Source organism: Patiria miniata, unplaced genomic scaffold (assembly GCF_015706575.1).
Source record: "Patiria miniata isolate m_02_andy unplaced genomic scaffold, ASM1570657v1 HiC_scaffold_20, whole genome shotgun sequence".
NCBI lineage: Eukaryota > Metazoa > Echinodermata > Asteroidea > Valvatida > Asterinidae > Patiria > Patiria miniata.
The window spans coordinates 20,947,087-20,967,647 of NW_024037059.1; the positions used below are offsets into that span (position 1 = coordinate 20,947,087).

The following is a 20,561-nucleotide window of genomic DNA, read 5'->3' on the forward strand; positions in this document are numbered from 1 at the left end:
CGAACCCATTTCTACAGCTGTTCATGGAATGTACCGATATTGCTTTGAACTTGAAGCTGTTCAGTTGAGTGGGAACCAGAGATTATGTACAATGTACACGCATATATTTTACACGTAGGCATTCAAATACAAATGAGTCTAATTAGAGTCAAGACTGAAATACTATTTTTACTGTCAGATTTTGTGTTTTGTACGAAGAATAAATCAAGTCTTTTCTGAAATGAGAATTGTGATTTTTGTCTGTTTTCCTTTGTAAGTTTCGTTGATTGCATTTAAAGGGTATTCATCATAGGCATCAGTAAATGATCAGTGGTGGACAGCTAAATTTTGTGGTATTTCTACTAAAATAAGGACTTTTTTGTAACTTGTGAATAGAGTATGCTATTACGTGAAAATGTCATACTAGTCAATAACATGTACCGTACTTTTTTCCTACAGTATGTTATTTTTTATTATTTAATGTAGCAAGCCACATACCGGTATTTAGTATATTTTTTCTAACTCGGTCACTTTCTGTTTTAGACTCGCCCTGTAAATGAATAAACAACTGTCATGCTACATCTATTAGTACAAAATTCAGATCCATATTTTTATGTAAACTAGAGCTTTCGTTCTTGTTTCCCACACTCCGAATATTTTCAAAGGTGTAACCAGTAGCGTTGCATTTTGACGACAGCAAAAACTTTCTTATTTTGGACGATGTTGTTGTCACCATAAAACTTTCTGATTTTGGACGGTGTTGTCGTCACCATAAAACTTTCTGATTTTGGACGATGTTGTCGTCACCATAAAACTTTCTTATTTTGGACGATGTTGTCGTCACCATAAAACTTTCTGATTTTGGACGATGTTGTTGTCACCATTGCTCATTCCAAAGAAAACCAAAGTGAAACAGTACAGAGATAGTTATAATTCTTCTTCAGAGAATGGCTTAGTTGCTTGAATGGAAAGTGAACAGTTATATCTTTTGTTTGCTTCACGTGTCGTCTCACTTTCAGTGACGAATGACATGAGAAATGATTCACTTTTGTTGGGTAATCCCTATTTGTAGTACTGTGTGTACAAGATTTCTGAATGGACGTGACTGACGTTTGATTAAACACCAATCACCGCAACTGGGAATACACAGTACATACTATATAAACAAATACTCATATTTCTATCTTTGGCATATTATTTAGATTATTCTCTGTATTTATTCAGGGTTTTTCTGTTTTATTTCCTGTGACAGATGAATTCAACTAGTAAAAGGACATGCCGCAATAGTCACTGCCGGATTTGGCCACAAAATCAAAAATTACCAAATCACAGTGCGTCTGTACGTCTAATTGCGAAAGCTTAATCAAGAGTCGAGGCTGGATCCCTCATTGGTAAGTACATTTGGAAATCATACATGCCTAGGGCACTCTTACAATGAGTCTAGGACTTTGCCAATTCTGCGGGCTGGCCGTGAGTGAAATTTGTAACAGATACGGACCCAAGGGAGCAATGAAACTGGCAATGGATCCCAATTGGAAATACCGTACAGTGTTGCGTTAAAGGGACGTGAGATGAATTTTACACTGGAATGTATTTTGAGTTAGTTCCATTTCTCTGATACACATGTACCAGTAGCATAACGAGCTTTTAATATTAATGAGTAATGAAAGGTTTGTGGAAACACCATGTGCGAATTGTTTCTCAACTAAGAGAATGGTTCTGAAAAGAACCAGAGGTACATTGTATAAACTCCGGCCTTGAGTGAAATCACTCTGGTTCTTTTCAGAACCATTCTCTTAGTTGAGAAATTATTCGCACATGGTGTTTCTGCAAACCTTTCATTATTTAGTATCTCCACCATGCAAAGCCTCAAATCTTGCTTAATATTAATGAACTTTTTACAAATTTTCCACTTTTGTCTTGTAAGTGGACAACTAAGAATCAAATTGATTGGAATTAACAATGAAATGTAGGAAAACTATGAGAGATCCCATTTTGGTAAGGTTTCATTTTAAAGTTCACTTTTGAAGCATTTGAAAGGTTTTTCCTGTCAACTGAGGGTGCTGTTACTGTATAAATGACATGTGCACACTTTTCAGTTTTGCTCTTTGAAAACATTTGTGCATTGAACTTTGTTCTAATTGACAGGTATACGCTATGTACCGGTAAGTAGGCCTACTGTCACATTGTCGTGTTTGTACTGAATCAACCGTGGTTCATCAAAAACAGAAAGTTTGCAAACAACTCAAAATTGTGGCAGCTAAATTGATACTATAGCTTCAATGTTACAATAAACTTTCTGCCTTAAATGACACCACAGTTTTGCTCATTTATGGAAATGTGCATTCTCATAAAAAAATGAGGCACCAAAAATGCTCTTAAAAAAGGAAATAATTATGAAGATTGAAAATAAAGTAAAAATGGGTCTATTTCATGGCCCTTTAAAGGGAAAATACAACATTTGCAAACATTAAAAAATAAAACTACCAAATCATTTTGAAATACCTTGCTGGACTGTTAGTGAATGACAGTGTAAAGCATCCTGTAAAATCATGGCACCTGGTATACTGTCATTTTCAAGAAAAGTGGTATTTTTGTATCAATTTCCAACGCTGATCGGCCGATCAGCGTTGGAAAAAACTGGCTTTTTTTTCAAATACTGGCCCCAATTGACCATCGCACTTGTTTGCAATCGATTACACACCTATGAACGGGTACAAGCCAGCTAGACTGGTTCCCTGACCTTACAATTTCCCAATGTATGTAAACTGCTCTGTTTCTTATTATATGGAGTCAGGGAGCCAGACTACAGGAAAATGATTGTTTTTCTTGGTTTTTATAGCATTTTCAAACCCAAAACCTCAAAAAAGTCAGTGTAACTATATTTGCTATATATTTCCAACCCCCCAAATCCATCCATTTCTGAAAATTACAGCAAAAGCAAATGATGTATATTCCCTTTAAGTAGAATAAGCGTACATGACTTTAACAGGTGCTCACAGTACGGAGTTTTGCTATTTGCGGTATCAGGTGTATTCCATCACTGGCGACAGCAGAGCTGCTTGATAAATGACATCCCATTGGCATGATTGGTGGTCTGTCTGTCAGGGAAATGTTGTTCCTTTTTTTTTGCAGAGTGCAAACTTGCGTGCATGTATAGGATTTTACTTGGAAGGGAGGGGGAGGGGTAGGGCAGGTATAGTTTTAAAGGAGACACAAAAAATCATGGTAACTTCAATGTAATCAATAATGGCAGAACATTTTTTTTTTAAGTTTTAAAAAAATTACTGATATTTGGAGATTTTACTTGGGGATTTCCTGGACAATGTGAAAAATCCTTCATTAGATTGAAGACACCCAGTATTTACATTTTTGCGTACCTACATGTACAATGTACAAATATGTACGCCGTAATTTAAATAATTTAATGTTTACAAAGTTCTGTTTTTCAATGTGAAGTACATGTACCTGTATACTATGTACACTGTGTAAATTCCATCGAGGTTACATGAACATGTTAAAATTGAAGTTTTAAAAATTATTTTCACAGAGTTACATTGTACATACATGTACAGTATACATGTACTGGAAGCCTTGTGTACTTTATGCATAGTAAATAACTGTACATGTTGAATTGTTGTACATGTTGATGAAATACCAACTGTTGATAATTTCTTGTTCGTGACAACTCCCCATCTGCTAATCTCTGGACGAAGTCAAGAGGATCTACAGAAATTGTTGGCATGTGTTACATGTTTTGCACAATTGCACGCGGACATTCCCCCGGACCTGGCATTGCGATTAACGTGTAAATGCACTTTCAGGTTTTAAATTGTCTTCATCGCTGTTGTTTGTTACAGTGTGTTACCTTTTGCCTGCTGTAGTAGATTCTGGTTGGTATTCCAACTGCGTACGCAATGTACTGGAGTACAAAATTTGCCGGTTTTAGACCATTCAGTTTTTATTATGAGCTAATCCTACATGAGAGCACTGCCCGGATTTCATCATCAGCCTACAACCAGTGCCCTTACATCATTAGGGTGCAAGTCATATAATAACACAGGGGTGTGAAATCTCAGCTTTAAAGCTGATTTCAGCTTTTTTTGTGTTGGATTTCAGCTTTTTTTTCAGCTTTTTCCCCAGCTTTTTCCCTCACTTGCTGTGTACAAAAGTATAGGACATTTCCAAAGTTCAGCTTTTTTACACCTTTTTCAGCTGTTTTCAGCTATTTTTATCAGTGGTCACTCACACCCCTGATAACAACTATTAAAAATAATCATACAATTTCTGGAGTGATATCTTTCAGCAACTCACGTCACAGTAACTGACGTAGCAGTTTGTCCACCCATCTTTGGTACATAAGAAAGTAATATTCAATAAAAAAACTCTTGGCATAAAATATGAACCTTTCTGTCTTCCTTACGTGTACACAAATACTCACAATAAAACTAGAATTGTGCATGTAAAAACAAGGTGCCAAAAAGAGTACCTAAACATGTCAAATCTATAATTTTAGCAAAAAATATAATTTCCCTCCTAAAATAATACACCTATTCCATCTCACTGCCACATCACTCAAATGAAAGGTCTTGTTGCCCCCTTTAATTTGATACCACATTTGATGTTGTGGTGTTTGTCATTTTGAAGGTGTCTTAAAATGTTCCACTTTTCAGCCGTGTCCACATTGCATGGGTTTGCCCGTTTGATGACCTTAATAATGTTACAGATAATTATGTTTATTTCCTTCAATTCACAGAACCCCCAAACAGTCCCAAGGATGTTGTGCCTGAAAGACAGGTCGCATTCTACTCACCTTTGCTTCACCTGCTGGCTGCACTTCATCATCGTTCTGTGTCTGACGGTCAGTGCAAGAGGGTTAAACATGGCCCAGGCCCAGGGCACAGGTAATAAACAATGCTTGTACACAGATTTGCGTTGAACTAGGAAAATAGACTGCACCAGGATTCGAACCAGTGCCCCTCCCTGCAGGTTCAAACTCTTTGGAGTGACGTACCGGTACAAGTGCTTTTGCAACTAAGCTTTCCAGCCCGAGGACCGGTTTGTACTTGGCGTGAATACAAAAGCGATTTTGTGACGATTTTGCGAATTCACAAGAGTTGAATACTCGTTTTTTGACTCACCCATAGGTCCACTCCACCCACAGTCACCTTTTGGTTGGGAATGTGAATGGGATCTGTGAATGGTTTCGATGTGGTAAATTTTGCAATTTTAAAATTGGAATTGGAGAAATGACAGAAAAGGGTGATTATGGACAATTGACTTTGAAAATGTTGACTTTTGGTCAAAGAATTTTCTTACATAATCCATCCCCCCCATCCCCCCCCCCCCCCCCCCCCCCGGCAAAAGTTGGACATTTTAGAAAAACAGGTTTCCAAACAATTTTTACCTTTCAAATCATAAAGTCCCGTCCCCAAAATAAGGGTACAAATTATTAGAAGTTACCCTTAAACTTCCGAAATCAATCAAAATCCATCCCTCAGTTTGGTGGATTTTGGGGGACTTGGGCCTGGAGGCCTAAAGCAAAGCATGCATTGGAAGCAGTGTGATTGATGGATTTTGGCGGACTTGGTCCAGTAAAAGACAGTAGGGAGTAAGGTATAACTTACAAATGTAGTATACAACTCCAAAATGTCAGTCATATGCATACTCGTACACATTTCACTTAAAAAAAAAACCCAAAAAACTGGAAACTATCGAGCATTGAAAGTTTGAAACTAGTTCGACAGGTCCCATGGAAACTAGTTTCACTAGTCCCATTTGGCCTTTTAAATGATGACAGAGGTTATACAAATATGTTGAGAATATGTTGAGAATGCCGGTAATTGCGCAACTAACTTGTAATGTGAAACGTTCCCCTTATCAGATCAATTGCTGTAACTGGCGATGCATTACAGTGGGAAAATCCCTGGCATTGGCAATTTCCTTTATAGGTTTGCAATTTAGATTTGGGCTGTTACTCAGTCTTGCATGCAAAATTGCAAAACAAACCAAGACGGAATGCTTTTTAGACAGCTGTTTCTGTCTTAAGAAAGTGCTTCGCGTGATCCATGAAATGATTTAGTAAAGGAATCTATTTTCTCATAAGCAGATGTGCGTTAACTGTTGCCATAACTCCAGGTACCATCATGTCATGCGGAACAAAATTGCCCTCCCCCCCCCCAGCCTCCCTAAAAAAAACCAAACCTATGGCGTAAGGCTTTGATTGTAAATATAATACAGCGTGTGTCAATAAAAATGAAGCAGTCAATCCCTAACCCTGCTCAATCCAACAGGATCCAACTATTTTACTTTCCGGTCGGGTCATGTTGGATGGAGCAGTAAATCCTTTGTAAACATGTATTTCTGTTGAAATCTGTTGGATTCAGCGGGCAACTGAAAACATTCAGAGCCGGAGTCTGTTGGGTAAGGTACTGGTGAATATCCAGTGGGAAACAGAAAAGTAAGGCACAGTCCGGATTCTGTTGGATTGAGCAGGCCAGTCACTTTATGTTATCAGCTACCCAACAACTTGGCAAGTTGGATTGTGTGGGACTGTGTTGGGTTGGATTGAGCAGGAAACTCATATGAGTACATGTAAACCATCGGACTCTGTGAGATTTAGCAGGGTACCGGTAGTCTTGGGGAACTACTAGGAGGTTAGGGTTAAATATTAAAAATACTAGCACTCTCTAATTGAAAAACTGAAATCTATAGAGTTTGAAGGTAGTACGTACTCTACAAAATGGTTTTTATCCCATCTTTTTTGGACATCCCAGTCCAGAGATACATATAATTTTTCAGACAATTTTGTTGATGGATAGAACTCTTCCGTGTCTTCAGGCTGAAAGATATATCTCCTTTGAGTCACACAAACTGAATGGAGCACATTGTATTGTGTACCGGTACATGCCACCTCTACCGGTAGTTGGGTACACTTATGCGTACAAATAACATGAATAACTGCCAATTTTGGAATTCATCTCCTGAATACACAAACCAAGTTTTCAGGTTTTTTTTCTATCCTACCGTAAATAGGCCTGGGGTGTGAAATCTCAGCTATAACTGATTTCAGCTTTTTGTTTGTTTTGGATTTCAGCTTTTTTTCCTCACTTGCTGTGTACAAAAGTATAGGAGATTTCCAAAGTTCAGCTTTGTTTACACCTTTTCCAGCTGTTTTCAGCGTTTTTTTCAGTGGTCACTCATACCCCTGTAGGCTTTTTAGTTTGGTTCATAAAATCAGGCAAAGTGTGGTCAAGGAAATGTACCGGTACACATACCGTACAGCACATGTACAGTGTACATGTAAGTGAAATCACTGTTCGCCTAGATCATGGAGGAATAAATCATCCATGCCGGAAGAATAAATCCTCCATGCCTAGATGCACATTTCTAGCTGACCAGTGATAAAGTTCAAGTTTCATTGACAAAATGATCTGGTGTTTTGGAATGTGCCAGTTAAATGATACCGGTAGATTGCAGGCTGCTTCTTTGCCGGATGATTTGTGGTTGTGTACAGCCTATTGTACAGTAGGCCTATAGGGTTTGTAAAGATTGTGTCACAAACTTCTATACCTTGTGGTATAACTTTACAGATGAATGCGTTTGGATTTTTCTTTTCATCCAGATTAATGTGTACACATGTAGTACCAGTACATGTACATACAATGTACAACAATGTATGCCCACCCAGATTGTTCATTGAATAGCCCATAACAAATGGTACCTCATATACGGTGTAACGTACCTTGGGTATCGTTATCAAACTGATAGTGGAACCATACATTACATGTACATGTAGGTTAAACCAAGTGTTAGAAAAGTTTTATGCAGATCACATCGCTGTACCCCACAAACGTGTAGAAACATGTACACATGATCTGTCATATTTGTGCAATAATCTACATATGTATACATGTACATGTACATGTATAAAATTTACACATACCGGTACCATGAACTTGTAAGATGCACATGTACACAGTGTGTATGTATACGTGTACATGTACATCATGTACATAATGTACATGGTAAGTAAACTGTACAAAATTGTACAATGTACATGTACAAATGTACACGTCTTCATTAACTTATTCAGTGTGCATACATGTACATTGTACAAATGTATACATTTACAATGTACATGTATTCTGACATTGTATGCTAAATTTCAACTTGTGTGATCTGTGTCATACATGCCATATGTTGATGTAGCAGTTGAACTTTGAGATCAAAGTTTAAGTGGTACACAAATGTATCTATTTGTGCACCACATTTATAAGAAAGTTCAGTGACATTCCCTGCACATGTATTGGTATACCTCTATGATTATTACCTGAATTAAAAGTGTGTACATGTACATGTATTGTACATACATGAATACACAAAAAGACAGCCAAGTGGCATGCTTATGTCCTACAATTTGTATGACTTCACCCACTGCGTGCAAGAGCCAGACCCAGAGGTCAGACCACAAAGAGAAACCTGTCACTAGAAATCTTCAAGTCAAGAGCGTCAGCATCCCACTGCTTTGGTGCCAGCGAGTAAAAGCACTGACTGAGGATCCCAGAAACACATGTAAAAATAATTTGGCCTAATCTGATGAAATCGATTACTTCCTTGTGAACTTGTGGTTGCACTCATGGGGAGTTTCCCCTCTTTGTGGCCTGCCTTTGTAATGTCAACTTGATGAGAGCTATGAGAGGGTGACGTTGTTGCAATGACACACTCAACAACGACACACGTACATGTAGGCCTTCAGTCAAGGCATTTCCTGTTTAAAGTATTTGGCCGTGATGGTCTTTTCAAAATACAATGTGTGTTTATTTTTGGAAACTTTGTTTGCGTACACATGTATCAGGGTGATGCATTGGTCATGTGCGTTGTTTGCATGATATGAGCATTTTGAAATTGCCCCTACCAAACAGGTACATTTCTTGACGGGCCCTGCACTAGTTCTATAAATTTAGAGTCCGAAGTGTGACATTTTGTCTGTCCCTGTGTTTAGTTGGTACTTTGTAAAGTATCATTAACAATGACTTCAAACAATTTTTTATTTGTTTGTTGGGTACCGGTACATGTAGGTACTATTTGGGTCGTTTCACCGGGTTGGGAAGCAGTGCATGTTACATCCATATATTTGATTATATTATTAAAAGTATCAATGCATTCTAAACAATTGCTCAACATAATATTTGTCTTAGGGTGTTTCAATACTTGAGAAAGTTTGAAATCATTTGAAAGTACTTTGACAGAAATATGAGCAAAAATGTATTAATTCGAATGTAACATTGACACCGTGTCAATGATACATCCAAATATTCTTTTTTTTGCCATTTTTTACACGTATGTAAAATATTACCCAAACTGACATTGCATATTTACAACTGGACACCTAAGCATCAAGAAAAGCTTTTGTTTTGGTATAGTCAGGGTTCAAATATAGCAGAAACAATACCTCAAGTGTGGATGTAACTGTGTAAAAATTACTCAATGGAAGTGTGACATTTGGGTTTTACACCGTGTAAATGTTGCGTCCACACAACCAAGCTATCATTTCTGCTCCATTTGATACCTGACTACCAGTACCATAACAAAAGCTTTTTTTATTGTGTTGCATGTATAGTAAGAAGTACGCAAAGTGAATTTGGGTAGTGTTTGGCAGAAATAAAAAAAACAGGTGCAAATGTCATGTTTGGACGTAACACTGACACGGTGTCAATGTTGCGTCCAAAATGACATTTTTTGCTCATAGTTTCGGCAAAATACATTGAAATGATTTCAAACTTTCTGCAGTAGTGAAACACCCAACAACAAGGCTAGCAAGCTAGCAAGGCATTCATGCTTTTCTTAATATGGTCATATGTCACACTTTGATCCCCAACCTGGTGGAATAACCCATTTACCGGTACAATCACTCTTGGAGGACGACTGCATTAAGTGCATCAGAATTTTTCACCCTGTCCCTGTCAGCGTTACAAAATGTACACTGCATCAGACGTCTACCGGTATGATTTCATAATTCTGATGCACTTAATGCAGTCGTCCTCCAAGAGTGATTGTACCGGTAAATGGGTCATTCCACCAGGTTGGGGAACAAAGTGTGACATATGACCATATTAAGAAAAGCATGACGTCTGATGCAGTGTACATTTTGTAACACTGACAGGGACAGGGTGAAAAATGTGGGCCTTATAGAATGACCCACATGTGCTTGTACCTGTATACATGTTTTATTTTATTAGAAGACTTGTACACATGTATACCCCGGTACATGTACATGTACATTGTATGCTTAACCACTTCGTGTCAGAGGACGTGATAACACGCACTGGCTGTTTTTATATACAGGCACGGCTGACGGGTTAGGACGTCAAGATTGCCTCGACTTGCCTCCGGGTGACGTCTAAACACGCTTATCCCGCTTGCCTTTTGTACACACGCATTTTGTAAAATTAATACTCCAGTGCACATCACAGAGTATTGAAACATGAGATTTCGGCAAGAAATATCGTGCAAATACTACTGAAATTACTGTTGCGAATCAGTATTTGTGGCGTTTGGCTGTACATATCAGAAGTCGGCTGGAACAGTTGCCTTTTGCGAAAATGGAAAGTTGTGGCTAAACTAATCCCATCGGGAAGTGGTTAAAAAAAATTTTTTTGTGCAAAATTCCATTCCTTGAAATATCACACATGCTTACTATGCTCTTCGTTTTCTCATAAATATTTCATGCATAAATGAATCATCAAAGCTTATTTGGGCAGGCTTACTAATGCTAGCCGAAAACTGTGACTTTGAAAATTCAAAGTCACGAAAAACTTTATGCAACGTACTTTATTTGTGATGTAATGTACATTGTACACATCATTGAAATTGTGGCTTAAATACATGTAAATGGGTCATTCCAGCGGGTTGGGGGACAATGTGTGACATATGACCATATTAAGAAAAGCATGAATGCCTTGCTAGCAGTTGCTCTACATAATATTTGTTGTTGGGTGTTTCACTACTGCAGAAAGTTTGAAATCATTTCAATGTATTTTGCCAAAAATATGAGCAAAAAATGTCATCTTGGACATAACATTAACACCGTGCCGGTGTTACGTCCAAATATGACATTTGTACCTTTTTTTTAAATTTCTGTCAAACATTACCCAAATTCACTTTGCGTACTTATCACTTTACATGCAACACAACAAGAAAAGCTTTTGTTATGGTAGTCATACAAATGGAGCAGAAATGATAGCTTGGTTGTGTGGACGTAACATTTACACCGTGTAAAACCCAAATGTCACACTTCCATTGAGTGATTTTTACACCCTTACATCCACACTTGAGGTATTGTTTCTGCTATATTTGAACCCTGACTATACCAAAACAAAAGCTTTTCTTGGTGCTTAGGTGTCCAGTTGTAAATACGCAATGTCAGTTTGGGTAATACGGTATTTTACATACGTGTAAAAAATGGCAAAAAAAGAATATTTGGATGTAACATTGACGCGGTGTCAATGTTACGTCCGAATTAATACATTATTGCTCATATTTTTGTCAAAGTACTTTCAAATGATTTCAAACTTTCTCAAGTATTGAAACACCCTAAGACAAACTATATTATGTTGAGCAATTGTTTAGAATGCATTGATACTTTAAATAATATAACCAAATATATGGATGTAACATGCACTGCTTCCCAACCCGGTGGAATGACCCAAATACCGTACGCTACATGTGCTGTATACATGTACGCAGGCCCAATACGAGTATACCGTATACATGTACATGTACACGTGCACGTACATGTACATGTACATACTGGTAGATGTAATTTGTGACCACAACATTTGGCCTGCTTTGTGAAATGAGTCATATTTCACAGGCCATTGGTTGTACAGTATGTAAATTGTGAATGAGCAGAAAAGGAATTGAAAAAATGGACAAGTCATCAACTTGAAGTCAAAGTCAAGTACACATGTGCATTGGGTTAGGATTATTTTTCTCCGTCATTGACAGCCCTGTGGAACTTCTAAAGCTACCGTTCATTCTTTCTGCAACATGCTGAAATTAAAAAAAGAAAGAAAAAACCAATTTACTAGAGTTCATAATTTAAGTTTATTAAAACAGGTGCAGATCCTACAAGTCATTTGTTTTTTGGCTTGTATGCATAGTGGAAAAGCCATTGTTTGTGTTCTGATTTCTTTTCTCCTTTTTCTTTTTGTACTTCTATCTCAAATCCCATTGACTTCATACACATTTTTTGTTGTTGTATTTTTGTTCATTCAATATCCAGTGGAGATCTTTCCCGTGGAGCCCACCATTCTGGCCGGCACCGACTTCAACCTGACGTGCACCATAGGTCAGTCCAGCTCCGTTTTGGCCCAGGACATCAAATGGAAGCGAGGCGGAGAGACGCTTCCTGCCGAGTTGTATAGCGCCCTCGACGACAAGACGTCACAGTTGCAGGTTCGGAAGGCGGAGTTTCAGGACAGCGGCCTCTACGCCTGTGTGTCGGAAAAATCAACGCTTGATGGTGGTAACGAAACACAAGTGTATGTCGGAGGTGTGTAAGGAATTGTTGATCTGTTTTTCTGTTTTATTTTGTCTTTATTAACCCTAACCTCCCTGAATCTTTCAAAATCCTCTTTGCCAAAGTGGAGGAATTTGGAGGATTGAGGTTACTTGGCAAAAGTGCGTTACTGATTTCGCAGGATGCACTTTGTCAAGGTCTTGGGCCGGACCTTGTGTTCTTTGTGCTCAGCCATGCATAAATATAGGCCTGGATTATGCTTGAAATCCTCCGTACTGCTCCAGGATGTCACTGGCCAAGCCTCAACATTTTGACAGTCACTGCCGCAGGATTTTGCAGGATTCAGGCAGTGGTCACCCCTCCACGGACCATATTCAAGAAATAATGGAGGAATATGCAGGATTGAGGCCATATGATATTTTTCCATGAGGTCAATTGGAGAATTTTACAGGATTGAGGATGTATACTGGCAAAATTGGCCTAGCGTCTAGGGAGTTAGGGTTAATAGTGCATCCTGAGAGTGTTTGGTAACTTTTTTGAAAACTTTTTTTTATCTGTGGCTTCTGGTGGTCACAGAGTATGTTCACTCTGTAAATCCCTGTGATTGGTAGAAACATCAAGGGGCTGCGCTTAGCCCTAACCCCCTAGGCCTTTTTTGCTAGGAACAACCTTCAATCCTCTAAAATTTTGCACTTATGTTCAAATGAAGGGTACCCAGTGCCTTAAAAGTGGTGGATGCCAGCAGTCAATTTCGCGAAACAGTGCGGAACTTATGCTGTGCGTAGGATTTATGCAACAAAGTTTGTTGCACAGCTGCACAGTAAACTTACGATCGATTTCACGAAACATTGCGTAGCTGTGCAACATTTAAAATGATTCAAACATCTGGGACAAGGCAAGTAAAAACTCTTCGTGATGGTTGTTTCTGTATGATAGCTGTTCGGTCACAAAACAGTGGTTGAACTACCTCCACCCACCATTTTGAATATGCTTTTTTTCCAGCTACACTAAATACCAGAGGTACATGTAAAATAGCAGTTATTTACTTCAAATACAAAGCTGTGGGTTTCTTATATCAACCTTAATAAGTTGAGCAATGACAGGCTCCACGACGATTCATGAAGAGTCAGTCAAAAAGTCCATCTATAACTGTAAGCCACCTAAAATGATTGCGTAAGTTACACCATAACGTGTTGCATAAGTCGCCGACTTGCACACTGAAAAACTTTCACATACATTTGAGGAAAAACACACCCCAAAAAAACTTGAGACTACAGGAAAACGGTGCATACTGTGGTAAGAAAAAAGTTCCCTTTTTGAGAAGTACAGGAAAACGGTGCATTGTGGTACTGTGGTAAGAAAAAAAGTTCCCCTTTTTTTTTGAAATACAGGCAAACGGTGCGTTCTATGGTAAGAAAACTGTTTCCTTTTTGAGAAATACAGGAAAAATGGTGCATACATTGTACTGTGGTAAGAAAAAGTTCCCTTTTACCGCGGTCTCAGCCGGCTGGCTTAACTAGTCTGATTTTAGCTGGCTGTCGCTCATCTATAAGCCAGCTAAGAGTAATGATTCACGAACAAACGATCCATGGTACAGAGCAGGCTGCAGAACAGTGTATACGGTGGCACGCTTTATAAATTATTTGGGTCATTCCACCGGGTTGGGAAGCAGTGCATGTTACATCCATATATTTGGTTCTACTATTAAAAGTATCAATGCATTCTAAACAAGTGCTCAACATAATATTTGTCTTAAGGTGTTTCAATACTTGAGAAAGTTTGAAATCATTTGAAAGTACTTTGACAAAAATATGAGCAAAAATGTATTAATTCGGATGTAACATTGACACCGTGTCAATGTAACATCCAAATATTCTTTTTTTTGGCCATTTTTTACACGTATGTAAAATATTACCCAATCTGACATTGCATATTACAACTGGACACCTAAGCACCAAGAAAAGCTTTTGTTTGGGTATAGTCAGGGTTCAAATATAGCAGAAACAATACCTCAAATGTGGATGTAACGGTGTAAAAATCACTCAATGGAAGTGTGACATTGGGTTTTACACCGTGTCAATGTTACATCCACACAACCAAGCTATCATTTCTGCTCCATTTGATACCTGACTACCGTAACAAAAGCTTTTTTTATTGTGTTGCATGTATAGCAAGAAGTACGCAAAGTGAATTTGGGTGATGTTTCGCAGAAATTTTTAAAAAAAGGTAGAAATGTCACATTTGGACGTAACACTGAGACGGTGTCAATGTTACATCCAAAATGACATTTTTTGCTCATATTTTTGGCAAAATACATTGAAATGATTTCAAACTTTCTGCATTCGTGAAACACCCAACAACAAATATTATGTAGAGCAACTGCTAGCAAGGCATTCATGCTTTTCTTAATATGGTCATATGTCACACATTGTTCCCGAACCCGGTGGAATGACCCATATCCGTAGCATCTGTCCGTGCATGCAAAATTGCGAGAGTATTGTGTAAACTGTAATTGCAACTACAAAAGAGGCTCCAAGCAAACAATGCCTTCCAGACTTTGCGGAGGCTGTAAAGCTGGCTGTGATCGATAGCTATACAAGTCATCAATAACTATCAACTGAAAAGCCATTCTAGGGACAATTATGTACATGTATGTACATTGTATTTCAAGGGACAGATACACGTACATGTACATGTATGCATTTTAACACGTGTATTATGAATAAAAGAAAATCCAACTATGGGCTCCGTGCGCCAACGAAAGAGGGCGCCCTTTTACCTAGCAACGGCGTCCCATGGGCGGGACATTTAGCTGGTTGACGCGCAACGTTCCTTGTGTGTGCCGCAGCCGAACGTACACCAGGGGATTTGCACAATGTACACGCAGTGGTACGGCCGCTCGTCGCAGGAAAATTGCAGTCAGGCAAGATGACGTCGGTCGGTCACCCCCAACTATGCTCTCTTTGCCGGTGAAGGGGTACTTGTGAATGGAGCTGATAGACCGTTTAAAACCAGTCCGGCCCAGCCCAGGCTAACTTATTTAATAAGACTATCTTGAACTACATTTGACAGACTGCATCATTGCAATGGTCTAACGTACATGTACCGTTATAGACCGACTGACAGCCGTGAGCTTTAAGACTGGATCAAAGACAGCTTTAAGACTGGTTATTGCAGTTCGTCCCAGGTGCCAATGCAGCTTATCACATAATTTTTCTTGTATGTACGGTAGCACAAAAATGTAATTCCTTAGCAATGACAGGTCACCGGCCAAAAAGTCCATTGATGCATTGTATTGTTTCTGACTGGTTCCCAAGCTGTTAAGGAACAAATGTACATATTTAACTTCACTTTTTTTAATGCAGCCATTGCTAACACAAATCAAAGATGCAATTGATCAATAATAACAGGCGTACCACGAATAACTGTGGACACCTCCATTGGTCTACAGAGTTTCATAATTACAGCATGTCTACACTCATGTGATTAGTTTACAGGAACACAGCAAACGAAACAGCAACTCCCACAATCGGTAACAATAAAAGATCAATACCCTTGAAATGGATTCAGGTTTTGCACGCAAACTTCACGCACGGCCGCGCTTACCGCAAAGAGGCGGGGAATGTGGTTTTCATGCCTGGAGGCAGGATGGCATATGCAGTGTTTGTATGCGTGCTGTTTTGTGTGTCAAGTATACTTGGGGTCAATTCATTTTTGACTTTAAAGTGTCCTGAACCCCACATGTACGGTATTGTACTTGCACACGTATACAATAGTTATGTTTTAACCTCCTGCTTTCTGAACAGTCACAGACAGTAAAAATAAAATCAAGCCTCTTCCCCTGCCATGCCTTTTACACAGGCTAGTCACCAACAGTCATGACAGTCAGATCATATTTCAAGCAAGCACTCTGATTAGTCAAATTCAGTCAGCAGACAAAAGCAGGCAAGAAGTAGGTACAGCCGGCTTATCAATCACCTACAGTCAAAGCAAAGCTGTATCAAGTTACATAAACAGTCACAGCCATTCAATCCTGCTTTATGTGCAGTTGGCCGGGAGCTGTTAACTATTAAACACAGTCACCTGATTTTGACTGAAAGAACAACCTTGCGCAGAATGTACCGGTATGTTTGCTATAGGAGGGTTAATGGGAAGTAGCCAATCAGGCAACACCAAGATTAAAAAAAAAGATGGCTCCTTTGCATTATTGCAGTTTTTCTTACTCGCCCTGTATACAACCCCAACCTTGCTGGGTCCATGTACATGAAAACATTTCTAAAACACTTCAATTTAATAAAAAACTTAACTTCTTTCGTCGCCCATCGTAACAACTTTTTTCCTTTCTTTCCTAGTCTCAACTTCTGCCCAGTCAGGCGTCCATTATTCTTTGAAACCAACATTTCTTTATGCGAGTGCTTTGGTGACTCAACTAGAACCTGGTGCAGAGAGTTTTATTTTTGGCACAATGGCCGTTGGTATCGTTCGCGTAGCAAGCCCAGCTGCTGGGAAAAAAGTCTTTTTAATCAAGTTAGGCCATTGTGTAACTAAGCCCCCAGGTACAAAAAAAAAAAAACGAAAAAAAAAGATGGAAAATGTATGCTTTGCACGAATAGTGAGCCAGCTCCATTATCTTGAAAATAGACCGAGCAGTGTACTCTGAGCCTATCGCACCAGGAAGTACAAGCATCTGCATCAGATTGGAGAGTGAACAGGCGTTACCAGGCAGCAAAGAACAAGGGATGTTGACAACTTGGTTTTCCTGTCGGTTACGCTATATAGTTGTTCCTTTGCCCCTTTTCAAGTTGTGCTAAATGGCTTTTTTTGTATTGCAGAAAGTCCCTCCTTTGGTTGATTTTTCAAAAGACTGCAGTTTTCTGACACCCTCTAACATTTTACGCCCAGTTGAACTCACACAAATACTCCGTACATGTACAAATACATATAAGTTGCCTGATGTACATGTACCCTGGGAATGGTCTGCAGAGAACCTCTTTCGGGGTGCAGGCCAGTAAATACTGGAAGCCCCAAATTTGCCTTCGCAGGCTAAATCACGATTTGAAATGCCCTCATGTTTTTTGCTATTAGAGCATTTTGTGGGCTGTGAACTTGAAGGTTTGTAAAAAAAAAAAAGGTGGGTGGAAGCTGTGAACAGGACTGCGAGCTTGAATTTCTGTGAAATTCAGATGAAATTGGGCCCTAAAATTGCTCTTTTTTGCAATGAAGTACAGGTGTCATTTTTCAAAATAGCAATTGGCCACGGGACTACTTTTAGGGGTGATCATGTTTGGATGGAATTTTCTCCCAAAGTCATGGGATTAACCCCACAATAAATGAACAGAAAACGAAAGATGATGAAATGAGCTTTCATTTGATGGGTGTCTCAAACACCTTGGAGAGTTGTGAGCATTTTTCCTGATCTTGAGAAGTGGCGGTATTTACCATTGAGGTCTTCGGCAGTTTATTATCTGGTCTTCAATCTTAGACACTTTGCAATATATCCGATCAATATCGAGGAATCTATTTACAAGATCTGAAACAAAATTCGGTAATCTGTCTGAGGGATCTCTGACTTCAATTTCCCAGGGTTGCAGCAACTGCTAATGGACTGGTAACAGGCGTCGTGACTTCAGGCTGAAAAAACAGGATGATCACGAATTGGAAGACTGCCAACGTAAACCTACATTTGCTGTAGCTTGACCATCTACATTTAAACAAATTGAAATCACAGGGTTTTTAAAGGGAAAAAGCTCTGACAAACCTGTATATAGGTACCAAATTTGTTGAAAGGAAATAGGCTACAAAAGAAGAGATAAATAAATTAAAAAAACACCACCCCCCCCAAAAAAAAACCAAACCCACTCAAACAAACAACTGTATTCAGATTGGTAATGATGGACATGCCATCATTGTCATGTCTCACATTCGTGTATATGACATAAGAACCTGATTGAAGTTGTCAGGAAAACTTAAAGGGAAAATACAACATTTGCAAACATCAAAAAATAAAACTACCAAATCATTTTGAAATACCTTGCTGGACTGTTAGTGAATGACAGTGTAAAGCATCCTGTAAAATCATGGCACCTGGTATACTGTCATTTTCAAGAAAAGTGGTATTTTTGTATCAATTTCCAACGCTGATCGGCCGATCAGCGTTGGAAAAAACTGGCTTTCTTTCAAATACTGGCCCCAGTTGACCATCGCACTTGTTTGCAATCGATTACACACCTATGAACGGGTACAAGCCAGCTAGACTGGTTCCCTGACCTTACAATTCCCCAATATATGTAAACTGCTCTGTTTCTTCTTAAATGGAGTCAGGGAACCAGACTACAGGAAAATGATTGTTTTTCTTGGTTTTTTATACCATTTTCGAACCCAAAACCTCAAAAAAGTCAGTGTAACTATATTTGCTATATATTTCCAACCCCCCAATTCCATCCATTTCTGAAAATTACAGCAAAGGCAAATGATGTATATTCCCTTTAAGTTTAAGAAAATGGCTTTCTTCAAGAGTGCATTTCCTCAAAATTACTGTCATTGCCAAGTAGGTTTATATCTAACGTGACTTTCTGCCGTAAAGTCCAGGGTCCTGATGAATGTATCCCGATGAATGTATACCTCGCGATGTAAGGTACACATACATGTACAAGTGGTCACTCTTTTGTACATGTACCTGTACATGTATATTTGCGTCCCCCTTTCTTTTGTAAATGCACAACACCACCATACAGTAATCGGAGAAATGAAGATTAAATGAAGCAGCTTAAAGGGAATATACAAAACTTGCTTTTGCTGTAATTTTCAGAAATGGATGGATTTGGGGGTTAGTATTTTATAGCAAATATTGTTACACTGACTTGTTTGAAGTTTTGTGTTCGTAGATGCCGGAAAAACCAAGAAAAAACAATAATTTTCTTGTGGTCTGGTTCCCTGACCCCGCTTAAATTGAAGTGTTTAAATTTATAGACATCGGGGAATTGTAAGGTCAGGGAACCAGTCTAGAAGGCTTGTACCCGTTCATGGATGTGTAATCGATTGCAAACAAATTCAGACTAAATAAATATGGTAAATTGGGGGCAGTATTTGAAAAAAGCCAGTTTTTTCCAACGCTGGTCGGCCGACCAGCATTGGAAATTGATACAAAAATACCACTTTTCTTGAAATGACAGCTCACCAGAAGCCATGATTTTACAGGATGATTAGGCTGTCATTCACTAACAGTCCAGTAAGGTTTTTCATAATAATTTGGTATTTTTTTTTTTTTTTTTTGTTTGCAAATGTTGTATATTCCCTTTAAGGTTTCCATGTCAGGCCACCACCTGATAAAGAAAGAATATAGGCCTACATGTACAAATAATGAATGTTTATGAGTGCAATGGTAAGAATAATGTCATGAGGTGACAGATGAAATGTTCCATTCCACGAGACAGATGCCGAGTGGAATGTTCCATTCCATCTGTCACCTCATGCAATTATTCTTTCCATCGCACGAATGTGAAACTTTCATTATTTGCAATGGAACTTTTATTTACCGTGGAATAGAACTTCTATTTTTGCGGTGCGGCGGGGCTGTGGGTTGGGACGAATAATTAACTGACTTGTGATCAACGACCTACCAATCAGTTGACGGGGATTTATTAGGCATTGTATGATAAACAGTATTTAATTTACCGTGCAATGCGATTTTCAAGGGTCCTCTTTATACCCGGTAGGCCTACTGGCAATACAATTGACATTTTCTCATTTATTACTATGGCTCCAATTGAAAATGGACCTGGGGGACAAAAACTCATTATTGTTATATTCTTTTGGATAATTACATTTGTACTCCACCATTTCACTGGGTATAATGAACCTGACCTGAAGGCTAAATATTAAATTTTGAAAAAGCGTGAGTGAACGTAGCGGTTGCTAGATTCCCTAGGTGCACGAGCTTGACGAATGACAATTTGTCGTTAATCTGAATCGTCTCATTGGCTGATATTAACCCTTCTAATAGTTCTATGCAAACATACATTCTGTGCCAAGTACATGTAGTCATTTCACTCTGAGTCAA

The 20,561-nt window shown here is 38.7% G+C and overlaps 1 protein-coding gene across 2 annotated transcripts in view; it reads left to right on the plus strand.

The window, feature by feature from the left end:
• The window catches only part of LOC119728177 (interleukin-6 receptor subunit beta-like), a 58,939-nt gene that overhangs the window by 9,658 nt on the left and 28,720 nt on the right, over window positions 1–20,561 (plus strand). For both annotated transcript variants that reach the window (XM_038200265.1, XM_038200266.1), the window contains exons 2-4: window positions 1,232–1,370; window positions 4,736–4,883; window positions 12,266–12,535. In XM_038200265.1, coding sequence (XP_038056193.1) covers window positions 4,757–4,883; window positions 12,266–12,535 — 397 coding nt within the window. In that variant the 5' untranslated portion in view covers window positions 1,232–1,370; window positions 4,736–4,756. The remainder of the gene's footprint in view (window positions 1–1,231; window positions 1,371–4,735; window positions 4,884–12,265; window positions 12,536–20,561) is intronic.